General features: G+C 39.6%; 1 protein-coding gene across 1 annotated transcript in view; it reads left to right on the top strand.

The window, feature by feature from the left end:
- The first annotated feature begins 12,649 nt into the window (after positions 1-12,649).
- The window catches only part of fgf5 (fibroblast growth factor 5), a 10,284-nt gene continuing 5,971 nt past the window's right edge, over positions 12,650-16,962 (top strand). The window contains exons 1-2 of the mRNA XM_035658972.1: positions 12,650-13,345; positions 16,026-16,129. Of these exons, the coding sequence (XP_035514865.1) occupies positions 13,135-13,345; positions 16,026-16,129 (315 nt within the window). The 5' untranslated portion in view covers positions 12,650-13,134. The remainder of the gene's footprint in view (positions 13,346-16,025; positions 16,130-16,962) is intronic.

Genomic DNA, 16,962 nt, shown 5'->3' with positions numbered 1-16,962 from the left:
ACACACTCACACCCACACACACTCCAGTGATATTTAGTGCCCTCATGCTTTGCTGCTTGTGTCATCGTCCCTTTTGTGCCACAACTTCCCCCCCGACACATTTGTCACTGCATCACTCAGCTCGGAGCGGCGTGGGACAGTTTATATCTCTGCTAAGCTGGCACTTCCACTTGGCCCTTCTCCTCGGTCACACTACATTTTTACATTTCAGGCATTTAGCTGACTCTGTCATCCGCGGCTAGTGAGCAGGGAAGTGAGCAAGCAGGTAGAGAAACCTCAGACGGATTCAGTGTCTTTCTAAACTAGATTTGACAGGATGCATGGCGGTTGCTGGATTTGAACCAGAGACCTTTTTTGGCTAGGGAACAGGCTCAAGAATGGTTACACCTACTCTGATACCTGAGCTATGTCCAGAATACATACTACATACTATTAATATATACCGGTATAAATACGTGTAAGTAAGTATACGCAAGGAAGGAAATTTCAAAAGTGATAGACATTGTTGGTGACTCTGCCACCCTGATTCCACCATCGGAAAATGTGTATTTCAGACTACGTTAAGGGATCTGCTGTGACACAAACCACGTGCATTTCAACTGATGTTCGTAGCACTTACCTGAAGGGCTATAAAGACTGAAGATGTAGTTAAGGTACAGTTACCAGGATGTGCAAATCCATGAAACAAGATAAAAAAAACAAAAATACAATATGTATATATATATATATATATATTTTCCCTACCTTTGAAGTAATTATGTTAGTTACATCAGGTAAATTATGTTACATTATATATATGAAAATACGTTATATAAGTTATACCAGGTTGGTAATTTAAGAGCAATGATTCTTTGTTTTCAGGATAATGGGCAGTCAGTCAAATGGACTTTCTGTCCAATGGGACATTAAAACAATGGCATGGCACCTATACCATGTAGCCATGTAACCACTGGCTAGCAAAAGCATGTCCACTGCAATCCTGGTCATTGTTAATGTCACTCTCTATTACATGCAACACATCTGTTTAATGAAACGGGTCAAATCTGATGCTGAACTATAAATCAAAACGGCGTAGGTGCAGGACTACTAGTAAGTGCTTGTATCAAAGTATAATTACAATTTACCTGTCATTGGGCATGCTGTTGACAGATGAGCATGTTTTTAACACTAAAATTGCTTCAGATGGGTTTTCAGTGGGTCATAGAGTAACAGGAACCACTAACATTGTCCCATAAAGGATCTTCTCATTGCAGCAAGCTCCAGAGAGAGTGGCCCTGTGCACACAGAGGGTTCAGACAGCGAGCTAACAAGGCTGTGAAAGAAAAGTTCAAATCAAACGTATCTATTTCACACAGTGAGAGTCCTGGCCTACTCCACAATCTGTTTTCAAGTCATAATCCAGGGTTACACAAGTCCGGCTCCCCCTGCTGCTGTCTGATTAGGATATCGCTGTCACATCATTATTTTTCTAAGGTCTAAATATATACAAACAGCATCGTCCTCTGTGCACTTGCACTATTTCTGACCCACAATGCACTCAATCTACAGGTCCGCTGACAGGGACAAATTTACACATCATGTCCACTCTGAGATGATCCCTATGCGGCCACATGCCTGTGACCGGGTGTCTCTCCCTCTGGGACTCTACCTGTCTTCAGGGCACGTCTGAGTCTTGGATTCTTCACATCGTGGAGATGGCGAGGACTCCGGACGTTAGATATTTAGGTTACACCTGTTTCCCAGCCTCAAATGCCTTTCTGCATTCTACAGAAGAGCGTGAATGTAGAACGGTTTCAATACAGTTCACTGAAAACTTTACCAAAAGGATGAACATGTGCTATAATAAACCAGTGTAGTCCATGTTATTGTCATGTCGTCCTGTAATCTTTTAGTCATTTTTCTTGCCTTTCAGCATTAGCTGTTACTCTTACTTTTTTGTGTTTTATTGCTCTATTTTTTTCTTCTGCCGTGTGACATTTTTATGAGCCACTCCAGGGGTTTATATACAGTACATATATACACTCAGATGCCAGTTTATTAAGTACAGCTTGGTACAACTAAAACAGCAAATAAATTCTACCCTTAATGTTTAATGTTCAGTTTTTACTACTACTTTAGTCTACTTTTTTCAGAGTAGACTAAATATAAGAAAATACTTGTTAGTATATCACATTACAATTCAACAGCACCACAGACTACAACTTCCAAAATTACCATAAAGTTGAATCAACACATCTCGATGACGCTTTATTTATGATATTTATGATTCCGTTTTATTACTGTAATATCTAATACAGAATTTATGAATGCATTTATAGCACACTTATTTTTAAAGTTACAGTTTACAAATGGGCTAACATACCTACACATTTGTACATATGACAGTTTCGAATTAAAAATTGTAACAACAAATTTAACAAAAACTACTTCACAACATTAGCACAATCCAAGATTATCCCAGACTCAGACTTTGAAGCATTTAATCAGTGTTTTGTAATGATAAACAAATAATTTAAACCCAGTTTAAAAAAGATCAATACACATCTGAATATATATGGTAACTGCAGCTGTTAACATCAGTTAAGTTGATGTAAACTTTAATCACAAATCATAATTGATGATTTTTTGGCCACAAATATTTTGATTATTTTAGAGTTATCTACGTGACAGGACAGAATCTGTGTCAATGCAATTTATTTGCATTTTGAAATGTTATTTACAACGTCACACATATAGAGTAGTAAATTTCATCATTCAGCTCATAAACTTGTACAGTGCCTAACCTGGAAACCTGTAATTCTGTTGGCATTAAATCCATTTAAATTCCAACATACTATATATTTTTCAAATTTTTTTGAATGGTTTTGTAAAGGAAACATTTTTATCTCTTGATCAGTACTCTTTCTGTATTTACAGCAGGCCGGCTGCTGTTTGACATCCATGATGTAGTGCCTGTGTTTCACGCAGCGAGAGCTGATGATTCTGAATATGGTCCTATTACTTTGTTACACATTCCTCTGCTGCTTTTGAAGTACATCTCCATAACAGCCATGGCTTACTGTTTTCTTGGAGGCCGGGTCGGCATGTTGTCCCTTCCCCCTCCAACTTCTTCCCCCCGCCCCTCTTCATGTCATGAAAGTCAACCCAACTTTATCAGTCCTAGTAATGACCGGAGCGCAGGGCAGGGCTCAGATTGAGAGCTGGCCTGTCGTGTGCCCGTGTTTCCGGACCAACAGCTAAAACAGCAGAGGACATCTTGCTTATTTACAGCCAGCAGCCGGCCACTTTAAGCTCACAACAACACCTCACACACACACACACAAACACACATACACATACACACACAACTATCTCCTGAAAGACCACAGAGGAAATGCATGGTAAAACTAGATGAAACTCAACAGAACTTTTTTTACACTGCTAGGAGCACTTGTCATTTCAAATCTGATTTAATTACACTCCTGTTTAGACAGACAAACAAGTACAGAAAGTACAGAAGTATCATCAGAAAAACATACTTTACTGGATATAAAGGATATTTTTGAATAACATTGTCATTTATTGCTTTACCAGATATGAGAGCTGGGTAGTTTAAAGTGCATAAGATGGAGTAAAAAAGATGCAGTGGAGTATAATGTCAAATATTCCTTTTGAAATGGAGTGAAGTTGAAGCAGCATTGACGGTAGCATAAAATAGAAATACTGTAAAAAACGAAAAAGATTTAAAATACACATTCATACACATATATCAGCCAATGCCAGGGAGGAGTACGGGAGAGACTCTTAAACAAATAGTAGAGAGCTGGAAAATTTTATGGGAGTTGTACTTTTTGGATGCTTACACATTATTTGTTGTTTTTGTGTGTGTAAACCCCTGGCACACGATTGACTTTTTCCGAACACAGATGTTACAGAAGCTGGCGGAAGAGTGGCTAAACCCAGAGGTGATATCAGCAACATTGGCTCTCACATTTGTTATTTAAAATTCCAACAACTGTGCAAGGGTGGCAACATCTTTGTAAAATATAATTGCCTACAGTAATGTTAGCTTGTTATGTAAGGCAGCGCAGGCATACAGTCAGACTGGATTTTACCTAGTAAATATACCTGTGTGCTGGTGGGACAGGCAAAAAAACTTGACTGTCTTTAAATTTTATTTTTTTAACATTTTTGGAAAAATTTAAAGCCCTATTGTCTATACAGGAGCTTTTTGAGCTAAGCACTAAACCTGCTCCAATTTCTGATGTGATGTGAATGTTAAGCAGGAATATGCTGCTAACTTATACTTTTAAATATAATATGTACATAACAAAGAAAGGGTATCTCTTTGTGTCCAAATCAAGAATTAATCAAGATAAAATAAAATAAAAAGGCTGCATAAGGACATGTGTTATCTCAGACTGTCAAGTCTTTGTTTTGTGTGTGTGTTAGAAATATGCTTGGGAGTTCAAGTGTGGGATCAGGCCCAGTGAAAGGTCCAAATGAAGACATATGGTGACCCAAGGGTGGGCCAGATGCAGAGGTGGGTAATGGATTAGTGAAGATCAGTGTTGTTCAGTCCGGCTGTTTCCTGTGAGGAAAAACAGACCAGATTTATCTTCTGTCCTCCGTCCCATGGCCACCCAGAGACCACTTAAAGGAAAAAGATCTAAGTCTGATGTGTAAATATCTTCAGAAGGAATTTTCTGAGAGGAAAAATGAATGTACCTCCATGAGTCGACCAGAACAAAGAGAAGAGTCTTCTTAAACCTGTGACATGTAGATCTGTTTCAAAAGCTTTAAGAGTTTTAAGGAGAAGTGAAAAGAAATCTAATTTACATAGAAGTTCTTTGAGTAATTTTGTTTTCTTGTATCCTTGTGGAAAACTCCTGTTGCACTCCAGAAAAGCAATTCCTCTCCTAGCTGCATGCTCAGACACAGCAACAGCTGAGTTAGATGTTGTACTTTTGAAGCAATCTCAGAAAGTGCAGAAAAAATTTACATTAACTCTACACTAAATACCAGTGCTGTAGTCAAAACCAACTTCGTTGAGTCAAAGACCAGGACTAGTCGAGACTGAGTAAAGACCAGAGTCTAAAGAAGCTCAAGTCCAAGTCAGGACCGAGTCCAAGTGAGAGAGACAAGTCAAGACCAAGACAGAAAATAAAGAATGCTTTTGCCATTGCCAGTGAGATGAGTTTTGGCAGCCAGGCGTACGATTACAAGAGACAGTGCTTGGCCGCCTGAGTCATGGCCTGTTCTAGATGTATTTTGAATAAAACCGATACCTATTTTCTGAACAAATGATTTGGAAGGAGGAAGTTACTTCAAAAGAAAAACATATATGGCTGGACTAGGTGGAGACCAATTACCAAGTCAGAGTGCAAATACCAACGAGTCCAAGACAAGTCGAAACCGGATTTGAGTACTACAGCACTGCTAAACACTTCTTTTTTTTGGGATGTCTGCATCTACATCTTAGGTCTTAGGTTTACCACTTCTGGATGGCTCTGTAGGACCATTTGTATTCTTATATATATTTATCGAATTATTTTATTTAATTTGACTTCTGATTGACAACTATGCAAGTCTTTCCATTAAGATTTTAAAAAGCCGTTACTCCGTTATTCACTCCTCCAAACTTCAGTAGAAACTTCTCAACCCACTCCTGCAGTATAATCCACTTCTGCTGTTGATCGTTGACCTATATTTGCCAAAAATAATCAAAATATTTGAAAAGAAGTTGCTATGGGAATCCATCACATGGTGTGTGCAAGCAGTTGGGGTTCACCATGCAGGGCAAAAGCTTTATCACCACAGTTCATACTCTAAAGATCTATTTTAAGTGCAGCATCACTACATTTGTGCAACAAGAAAAATCACCAAATCTAAAGGTGGAAGAGGGCAGTGTTAATTAAAGGCTGAGACATAATGAAAGAGACATATAAAAACATTTTGATGAGTTATACTGCCACATTTTCAGATTCCTCTAAATTCCAGCCACACAGACCCATAAGTGTTTCTCAAGACAAGGAAGTTTTCCAATGTTCCAGTGGGCTGTTCAAAAGTCTTTTATGGTAATGGTTTAAATATTTTTTGTGTGTCTGCTGGTGCATAAACTGTCAGTGTAAATGCAACCTTTGATTCCAAAATATGAGTTAATAAACATTTCAATCAAGTTTTCTTTTTATATTTATATATGTAACCAGCAAAGAATGGTATTTCAAGTATTTCAAATATTCTCCAGCACTAATGTCCCGATTCCAGCAGAACCACACAAACATACTATCAGGCACAAGCTCCAGCTCCATTCCTTTCTGTTGGATGAGCTCCAAGTTTAGGATTGTGATCAGCTGCTCTCAGCTGTTTCCCCAGGAGCTGAAGACCTCCAATAAAGCCTCCACAGGGAACATTTCAACACCTGAAATTTAACCAACACACTTATCCAAATTGGCTTTGCGAATTGGACCTCTGCAGGAACCAGAACCTGGTCCAGGACGAATACTGATGGTGTCTCCACTCATGCACCTCAACTCTGGTTTCAATAAGACAGATTCAGATCTTATATATATATCATTATGATGGTTCTGAACAGAGAGTGGTGGACTCAAAAGCAGGAGTCAGAGGCAGAGCAGTTAAAAGCAAACAATTGTTTACTTGGTAAGAGTTCGGCAGCAGTCAGGCAAAACTGGGAACAGGGTGTGGTCAACTACAGGACAGGTGGAGAACAGCAGGTGAAAAAAAAATGTGCAAAATTACTAAACACAAGTAGCTGTTGTGACAATTGTACAGAGCTTCAAATTAGATCAGTCTTGGATTTTTGTGCAGGGTTAGGGTTAAAGTAAAAGAAAAATGAGAGGCCAAAATATGCTTCACAGTAAGTGCTTGTCAGATGGTTGAACAGTATCTGAAAACGCTTCTGCTCACATCTGTCTGACACTGGAATCAGGGAGCTGCATCCTACAATCTGTGTAATTTTCCTAAACAGAACATACGACATGGGCTACTACTTCACATAGGCGCACGGTGATGAACTCTGTCGAGCGCTCTTTTTTCACTCTTCACACAGCTACTTTTGTGTGTTTAACCAAGTGAATGTGTTTGGGGAGAGACTGTCCAAAAGTGTCGCCCTTTAACTCTAAATACTTTTGAATGTCGACGTGTTTTGCCGACACTTTGTACGAACCGCTTTGTCTGAAGCATTCTGATCTCCAAGGAAACTGGTGTATTCCTGGCTACTGGTCTCTGTCTAGCTTTGGTTCAGTGATTTTAAATATTTAATTCAAAGAACTTCTTAAAAATGTCAAATGAAAAATTAGTATGTTTCTAGTAGCATTATTGTACCTCTTTAAATGAACCTTTGTTTTTAAAATCCCATTAGATTATATCAATGTGCATCATTACTGGGCACTCAAATTATGTTTGTTTTTCTTAATTCTAGAAATTTTGGAGATAAAAGCAGCAGTTGTCACCAGAACAAATTCCTGTCACGCACCCTTGTCTCCTTGCCTTTTTGTTTTATCTTCAAATGAACTCATGGTGTAAAAGAAACAATTATGATTCTCATTCACACAGGTCCAGGTACATTTTCTTTCAGGGTTGTCCATACACAGCAATGCTTATTAACAGTGGATAAGACCCCCCAACACACACATACACACACACACACACCCTCCATTCCTCTCCATGCTGACAGGTGGTGTGTCTGTAACAAGTAAACAGGTGTTGCTTTGTGCCTCCACCAAGAGACAGCGAGCTGAAAAAACCCAACAACAAACAAACAGCAGCGTCCCTGTCCTGCTAATTACTGTGAGAGCGCTTTGTCAATCACCTTAGTCTGAAGTTTAGTTAAAACGTCAAGCGCTGAGCCCAGGCTTTGCAGTTCAAATGCATTTCTCATTTCCTCCTGCGCCTCTCCTTTCTCTCAGACTTTGTCCTCTCATTTCTCAGGGCTGTCTTTCAGAGCCGGCCTTGAACTTTGAAAGAAAGACGGTTCAGGGAAACTGGGATCTGTTGTAGCTCAAAGAGGTTCGTCAGCGGAGTGGGAAAAACACAGCCAGCGGCAAAAGTTGGACGCTGCAGACGACACGTCGGCAAGGCTCCAGAGGGGCTGCTGATGGTGGGAAGTGCTGCCGGGGATGTCCCACGATGTGTTTGTGGATTCAGTGACACTTTTGACGTAACGCTCCTGAAAGTCAGTACAATCAGTTGGCAGTAATTTGTTTGTGTGTGTAGATGAAAATGGCCTCTTCACACTGCAGGGCATGTCTTCATTCTTGTACAAAGCATTAGTATAAACACTGTAAATCATAGAAGAGGGTTGATGAATATGAAGGGAACTTGGCTGACCTCTTTAGCCATAGCAGAAGACTCAGCCAAGCCTTCTCAGATAAGCCTGACGAACCATCTTAAAATATTGGGTGGCCAAAGAGAATGTACACAAAAACCCGAGTAATTTGACTCCCACGAAAGCGTTCGGAGAGCAAAATAATATACAACAATCTGAGGCACAGCTCATTTATTGTGACCCGTACATGCAGGACAAGCAAATGCTGAAACTAATTCATTTGTCTACATCAGTGCAAGTATGGAACTGGAAAACCTGCACACTGTCACGGATGAGCTTTACATTTATGACCCAATCCTGCCTGGGGATTGCAGCAAGGAGGAGCAATAATCAGCTTTTTGATGGCAATACGTAAAGCTGTTGACACATAATATTTTAAACTGATAGTCTGATTTCTTCTATTTGACCATTTTTATGTCAAAAATACTTTTAACTCAATTATTTTAGTTTTTTTCGTTTAGAGAATCCTCTGAAACACAACTTTGGATAAGCAGGACAAGGAACTGTAAAAAACTGTAAAAAAAAAGAGAAAAGAGAAAGAATACTCCACTGTACAACTGAGATTTGAGCCAGCCATTGTAATTGTCATTCAATCCTGTTTATTTAAACTTCTTAACTTGTCTTTTTCCAACTCATTATTTTTGGTTCTTGAACCAGTTCTGTTCAAGATTCTTGGAACCTTGGTGCTATTAAGTCAACCAGCCTACGCTAATGAGTTTCGAGCAGAGCCATTGTAATTGGATGGGTCGTCAACAGAGGGCGTTGCACAATGGAAAACCTGCTATTTTTTGGTTCCAGTTGGGAGCAAACTTCATGATCGGGACCAATTTATTTTTGGCCAAAATGCTCTAAACAGTTAAAAACTAGGTGCACGAGCCGGTTCCCTGTTGGTGGAAAAGGCCTACAGCATCTTTTCCTCTTTAAACGGACATTTCTAGTTCAGTGAAACCTATCTGACCACTGTTGGTATTTCTGACCATACTTTCACCATTTCACCCATCATCACATAAATCTATAACTTTTATTCCAAAGTTGCAGTCTGGAGCGTTATAGTTGCATTTATACTGCAAATGGTACACGGTAAATGGACTGTACAGCATCAGGAGCAGGAGGGGTTCAGTATCTTGCTCCAGGACACTTTAGAATATAGTGGAAGGAGCCGGGGATGGAACCACTAACTTTCTGATTGGTGGACGATCCGCGCTACCTCCTGAGCCACAGCCGCCAATAATATGATTTCTATGTGATCAAGTGTGATTTTTCTTGTCCAAAGTGTTTGATCAAGAGCATATTGCCAAACCTGAAATGAGTGCACTGAATGCACTGCACTTTTTTTTTACTACTGTGGTAGTGTCCTAGTATTGATTATACAGTACAAAGGACTCTACAATGATGACTATGCAGACTATTTAAGCATCACTGGACATCACAGGAGTACTGTCATTATGTTGATGACTGAGACCTTGGCCGGTCAGATGCTCCTAAGCAATGCACTCGACCCTTAGATTGATCAATGTCTCTGGGCTCAGACGGTTCAGGACCGCAGCAGAACCTGCTGTCTGCTGTTTGCTTAGACTAAAAAGCTGCTAAAAGCTGGGATCAATCGGGTGGGAGAATCAATCAGGATCATCCGTGTTTATACGACTCAGGAGGATTACCTCACTGTTACTGGAATGGCCTCACAGGAATGACTGGCCATTAGAACAGTGGGACTAAACACTGCCCCGCTGTTTACATAAAAGGTAATGTGGGCCCGGCCTCGGCTCAGTGCGCCAGAGACAATTAGGCCCCTATACAGGCCGTAATCCGCCGCCAGGCGCGGGGTAATCAAATTCAAACATAGCCGGGCCCCCGAAAACAATGAGGGACGGGATTACAATGAATGCATGAGAAGATAGAAAATTAATAAGCTTAACACAGTAACATGTGCTACAGTGACCAAGATTTAAAGAATACAGCATCAGATGGATGTTTTGTAAATGCCTCGTATTTTTACTTTTTGGTTTGTTAAGAAGTTTAATTGTGAATTGTAGTACTGCAGATAAGGAATGAGTAGGTGTTAGTTATTTTATTTTGTGTGGTTTTTATTTTTAGGTCTTGATAACTTAAGCAGCTGTACTGGGAAATATAATTTATTTGTCATACAAATTATGCATGTGTTTTCTGTTTTTAAACAGTATCAGTTGGTCTTACTAAAGCAGCTCCTTTCAACAAAAGTCAAAGTCCCTGTAAGGTTTTATTGTACATTAACTTCTCCTTAAAACCTCAAAGACTGAGGTATTGATGGACATTAAGCAATCATTTTTGCAGGGAAATGTCTGTTCACAGTAGAAAAAAAGGAAAGCTATTACCAACTTGATAAATCAAATCTTTTTGTCTCACATAGAAATAACTAAGATGTATATTAAAGGGAAAGTTTATATTTCTATTGCTTTCTGAAATAATACTAGCATTCTTTCTGCCCATGAAAAGATCCCTTTAAGTTATGGGGACAAAATCCACAGATTGTATGTATTTAAAAGCTTAGCCTGAGTTAATTTGAGGTTTCAGAGGTATGAGTTGGACACATCAAATGTGTATTTATAGTGCAAAGTTCTCTCTGTACGTAAAGGATTTAGTATGCTCAAAACAAAATGTGTCATGTTGTCAGACCATGTCTAAAGTGTTTGTACCTGTTCCGAATGGCCACGCTCAACAGTGGGGTGAACATAAACTGTCGCAAAGAGGGGTGACAAGGTGAATGATTCAAATAAGGATGAGAGGACACACTTTTGGACAGTCTCTGGTTGAAGAAATTCATGGTGTTGCACTCAGACACATGAATAGTGACAGAAATATTTGTGTGAAAAATAAAAGAACATAGCTTGAAAGTTAGAAAAAGAATGATATTGGAAGATACCCATTTGATTTGTCCAACCTTGACTGCTGAAGCCTCACTGGTTGAACTTTAATCAGGAGAGGGGCCTTGGATTTTGTTCCCTATCTCTTACATTGTTTCACTAGGACAAAAAGAACAATGCCAGCGATCAATGGCTCTTTCAGTGCACATATGGTCATATGGGCATTATATTAGTACATGAATTTATCTTTTAAACTATAAGAGGGCATCTAGACACTGGAAAACGTAAGATATGAACAGAAGTAACATCAAGAAAGTATTCTCTGTAACTCACCTTTACTTCTATTTTCAAATTTCTTTAGATGGTTTCATTTTGTCAGCAGACATTTTGACTAGTTAGGAAAAGCACAGGTGTTAATAATAACATGAACAATGGCTCCATTCTGTTCAAGTGACAGTGAGCCAGCATGCACAATACCAGCACCCTGAAACTCAAGTAGCTCAAGTGAATTCAGCTAGTTATTTATTTTATTTTTTACACCTCTTCCTTCTGTGGCAAATGTCATTCATTTCAAACAAGCCTTTTGCTTCCATAAAATGTTCAAATTAGAGCTTTCAAAGAGTTTTGACCTGCAGGGCTCCATTTAAGTGTTTCTGCAGGTTATGGTTTGATATTTACAGAATAAAAACCAATGTGACAGAGACAGACACATAATCTCCACACACGTTATCTTTACTTTTTCCTAGACTTGGAAACCAAAATTGACTATAGCAGAAAATAGTGATAATCTATAATGATTAAAGATGATATTATAGCCTATTTTATTAGCAAAATATCTTCTTTCTCACTGCACTTCCAGAACTTCTACACCTTTTTATTTTTTAAGACACTTATGTATTTGTGTGTGTAAATGTGTGTTTGTTCGGCATCATAACCGAGCCAGAGTTGATACTTCATACATAGCATGATAATGTTGAATGTTAAACTGTTGAATGACATGAATGGATGTCTTTGTGTTACTGGTATAGGTGAAATTCTTATCTGGGGCTTCAATGTTTTGCTCAAGGACACTGTCACAGGTCACATGGCTGTTACTGGGACACCCACAGCAAAAACTGCAATCCTGAGTAGTTAATATTTACATGGTTTAGGATGATGTAAGTCATCAGGTATCAAGGTGTAGAGAAAAGAAAAGAAAAAAAATGACATAAGAATTGTGTTTCAGAGAATGCATTGTGTATTTTTCTCAGTTCTTCCAAGAATCCACAATCTGATCATTAGTGTCTCATCTGCCTCTGTACACTGCTCAGAATACATTAGGCAGCTTGACAGACGCGTCACCTGTAAGCATGTGGACGTATCAGATGATAAGGTGGACTAAAGCCTATAAATACGGCTGCCTGAGTCTCCCGGTGAGCCAGTGTTAAAACTCTGCTGCACCACCTGATGATCTCTGCTGCCTGAACCCCCGCATCCTCCCTCTTGCGTTTAACGTTTATCATTTCGGTTCAAGTCCTTTTATATGGAAAGAAATGCCACCAGAAGAGTAATATTTTCAAGTCTTTTCGTGTATGAATTAACCGCGTCCTCGATCTATTAAAACGATGTCCCCCTGTGCGTAAAATGCCGCGCTTAGTGCGTCCTGGCGCGGACGATTCCTTGGAAAATGTGCGGTGTCAGTCGCGTTTCCCTCACGCCCCGCTGCTGTGGGTCGGTGCTGAGCAGGAGTGGCATCTCAGCGACAAAATCTGGATGAAAGAGCGTCCTTTAGAGCTCAGGCATGCATCGAGTAGTGAGATCATTGGCGTTATAAATATCCCCGTGTCAGCAGAACAACTCCAGCTACTGCAGCCGGGGTAATGCCCAGGAGCGCTGCACGGGTGTGTGCGCACGGTTTCTGGCGCCCAGACCTCAGGAGTGACACCAAAATGCTAGAAGTGGCCTAGCGAGTGTCTCCTTTTTGGAAGAATGAATGTTCCTCTTTACCTTCTGACCGTCGCTCACTTGATTTGCGCCGCCGCCGGAGCACAGTACGTCTCTTTGGAGCGCCAACTTCTGGAGGAGGAGATCAGTTCGGGACGCAGGACTTGCAGGCTCTACTGTAGGGTTGGCATCGGCTTCCACCTCCAGATTCATCCCGACGGCAGAGTGAACGGCAGCCATGAGCCCAACCAGCTGAGTAAGTCATTCACTCCGGTGCCACGGTGCCTGGAGCAGTCTAACTACTAAATAATAAACGTCTGACGCGCAGATGAATCCAGTGCGTCCCGCTGAGAATGCGCACATGGATCAGCATTCCTGCATTTGCTCTAATTGATTCGCTTCTGTTTGCAGTTGTGTCTATTTTAAATGCCACCCGGGGAAGTCATAACAATAATGATGTACACAGGGAGAGTGCAAGGACCGCGCACCTAAACTTAGGCTGCCTGACCCTGTGAAATAGCTGAGCAGCGGCCATCTGGTTGACGAGCCTTGTTTGTGTCTCTCCGGGATGTTGGCAGGTAGACTATTTGTGGAAGTAACAGGTGCAGCAGTGAGACACTAGGATGTGTTGGATTGCCAATCAGCACGATTGTCATCACAGAAAAGCTACTCCATACACTGCAAAAATACCCACTTTAAAAATTAGACTTTTATTGAATCTTTAAACGATTTACCTTCTAAACTACTTTAAATATCGATTGGTTTGCATGCAAATTCAATTATTTCACTCTTTTTTTAAATGAAATATGTCACAAATAAATAATTGGTTGATAGTTAAGTACATTATTGTGCTCTGTGGAAATGCCTTTTCAGTTTTGAGGGAATTTATTTGAGGGAAATTAAAAACTACACTGAGTTACATTTCAGTGCAGTTGGCCGAGATAAGCAAGGTTACAGTGTCCAGACTGATGTATTCCTCCAAGGTCAGATCATTTAAGAAGCATGGCCCTATGGATACTGGACTTTTGAGGCTGATATCTGAAGTTTAAGTTTGTCGGCTGATATTCATTTTTGTACATAAACTACACACAACATCAATGAACGTTTTTAAATAGGAATATATGCATCTGTGATGAGATTTTTATATATTTATATGTATATATGTAGCTTGTCCAGCAAGTTAATTTTCTCTTATATGTATAAAATCCAAATACAGCAGTTTTGATATATTTCTTACAAAAAGCATCTTACAATATGGCAGATGACTAACAAGATTTCACAAGATGATTAAACTGAAATAATGACCTCAAAACTCAAATGAAAAATATGACATCGACACAAAAACTGCTTCACAAATTCAGATGGATTTGAACAGTGAACATTATTCAGCACACAAGAGCTTTCAGCTGCATCCAGAACGAGGCATGTCAGGGTAACACCTTATTTGGGTAGTCTGCTTACAGATTTATAAAGTGTTTGCAACATTTCAACAATTTGCTTTGTCTGTAGATGTTTAACAGATTAATTATAGAGTATATGTGACCATTCATACCCTAACCAAACCTTAACCATAGTGGTGTAATGTCAGAATCTGTTGTTGAATCTCAACTAATAAGCTGTTGAAATGTTACAAATGCTTTCTTAAACTATCCAGACTATCCTTACAAAGTGTGACCCAAGTTAGTAATATTAGCATGAACATTTAAGAATACTAAAACTTAACTTAAAATGCAATGTTAAATACAACAGCTTCTAAATGCCGCCCTGTATGGGAATCTCGCCCTGTGTCGTTTAGGCCAGAAGACTACAGACATAAATCAGATTTTCAGTTTTTACTGCCCCATCAGATCCCTCATCGCTCATCCGCTGACGAAACAGCCGAGGCTCACCGTGAAAGTGCACTTGTGCCTCCATTTCATGGTCCCCTTTAGAAGAGTTGTCAGGTTACATGGATTTCAACACGACAGCCATGTGGTTTTGAATCCTGCATTACAGCACTGGAGACGAGCAGGAGACTGGGTGTCTTAGATTTGTAATATGATGATTATTTTACCATCACACAGCATTACATTTCATATATCACTCCTTCACAGAATGCCCCAGATAGTGCACAGACAGTATTAATCTGCGATAAGTCTTTGTCAGTTTCCTTTTATTTGGACTTTTCATTCTTTCTGGGATACTTGACTGACTTTGGTGCTGTACAGCAGTCAAATGGATGCATTGGATTGACAGTATTGTGTCAATATTGGCATTTTATTTAGTGTTAGAGATCTCTGTCTGTCATTTGGCCATAACAAGTTTTTTCTTTGAACTAGTTGTCCTAGATGTCCTGCATCCAAGAACCAACGATTTTCATTAGTCTGCGTTTCAGTGGACAGTTTTAGTGTCTCACAATGGCCCAAATGTTGTTTCAATAGAACCCACATTGGCACAAACCACTATTGCATTTCCTGGCACCCTAACTCACCCTAGAGTCACGGTGCCAGTGTAGAACAAGAATTATGTTCATATGCATTTTATTAAAAAAATTCTAGTTTTGGAAGACAAGTACTGATGGCCAGATTATATTTTCAACCATATAGGCAAAAGACAGATGTGCAAAAGGTTCAATGATTTTCTGTTTTCGCTCTGACAGTATCTGCCTCAGGCAACTAAAAAGCATGATTAAGGATTATTCAGGTTAAGCAACTGTGTTAAGGTTGTGATAAAGATATAAACTGCTTATTGCCCCGATAATTTATACTCACCCGAATGATCTAAACGAACATACTGTAAGATCAAGACAAGGCCAAAGGTGCAGCTGAACTGGATAACTGAGCAGGGCAGCTCACACCCAACTCTGTTACCCAGCAGAAGAGACACATAAGATGATGAAGAGTAAATACACACTCTGTCATCCATCAATCATCAGAGCATGTTATTTGTCCACCCAGGTGTCTTGGAGCTCTTTGCGGTTTCTCAGGGGGTCATCGGCATCAAAGGGGTCTACAGTAACAGATTCTTGGCCATGAATAAAAGAGGGCGGCTCCACGCCACTGTAAGTATCCCACACACTTCACAAACTGCTTCTGTTCATCACCCTGCACTCTTAAATTCACCCGCAGCAAATACACACTCCGGAAGTGCAGGGATACTACATGTTATTTTAAAGTGACACTTCGTAGATAACAAGTGTTGATTGCAATGTTGCTGGCCAATCATACAGCTGAAATAACAATTAAAAGGTTTAATTAATTACCTATGATGGGTTTTGTTTATTGAAGGGAAAATGATTGTTGGGTAATTTAGGGGAAGAAGAGCTGCAAAACATTCTATCGGTCACATATCCTGACACACTTCACCTTATAGAGTTGGTAATGCTAAAAAGTTAGCAAACAGTTGTCGATTACAACATCAGGCAGACACAGAGCAACATTATGATAATACAGGAGTTGTGTAGCAGTAGCAGAGAATTTCCATATCATTGTATATCATCTGGTATATATATACTTATACATATACTTCTATACTTCTACTACACTTTAATTCAGAGGAAAATATTATACTTTTTACTCCACTACATTTATCAGACATTATTTCTACACTGTGGTATTGCTTAAATGTTCAGTGTGTAACATTTTGGCAGAATATGGGCAGAATTTGAATATTATATTCATTGATGTTTTCATTAGTGTATAATCACCTGAAAATAAGATTTGTTGTGCTTTTGTTACCTTAGAATGAGCCTTTTTTTTATCTACAGAGGGAATGGGTCATCTTTCATGGAGTCTGCCATGTTGAACTGCCATGTTTCTACTGTAGCCCAGAATGGACAAACCAAACACTGGCACAAGGTAGGGGCTTTTGCACTTTTTGCAAGTTTAATGGCCA

This window comes from Morone saxatilis, unplaced genomic scaffold, assembly GCF_004916995.1.
Source record: "Morone saxatilis isolate NCDOM2014 unplaced genomic scaffold, NCSU_SB_2.0 Contig16, whole genome shotgun sequence".
Lineage (NCBI taxonomy): Eukaryota > Metazoa > Chordata > Actinopteri > Moronidae > Morone > Morone saxatilis.
The sequence above is the reverse complement of the archived record's forward strand: the minus strand, read 5'-3'. Positions and strand labels throughout refer to the sequence as shown.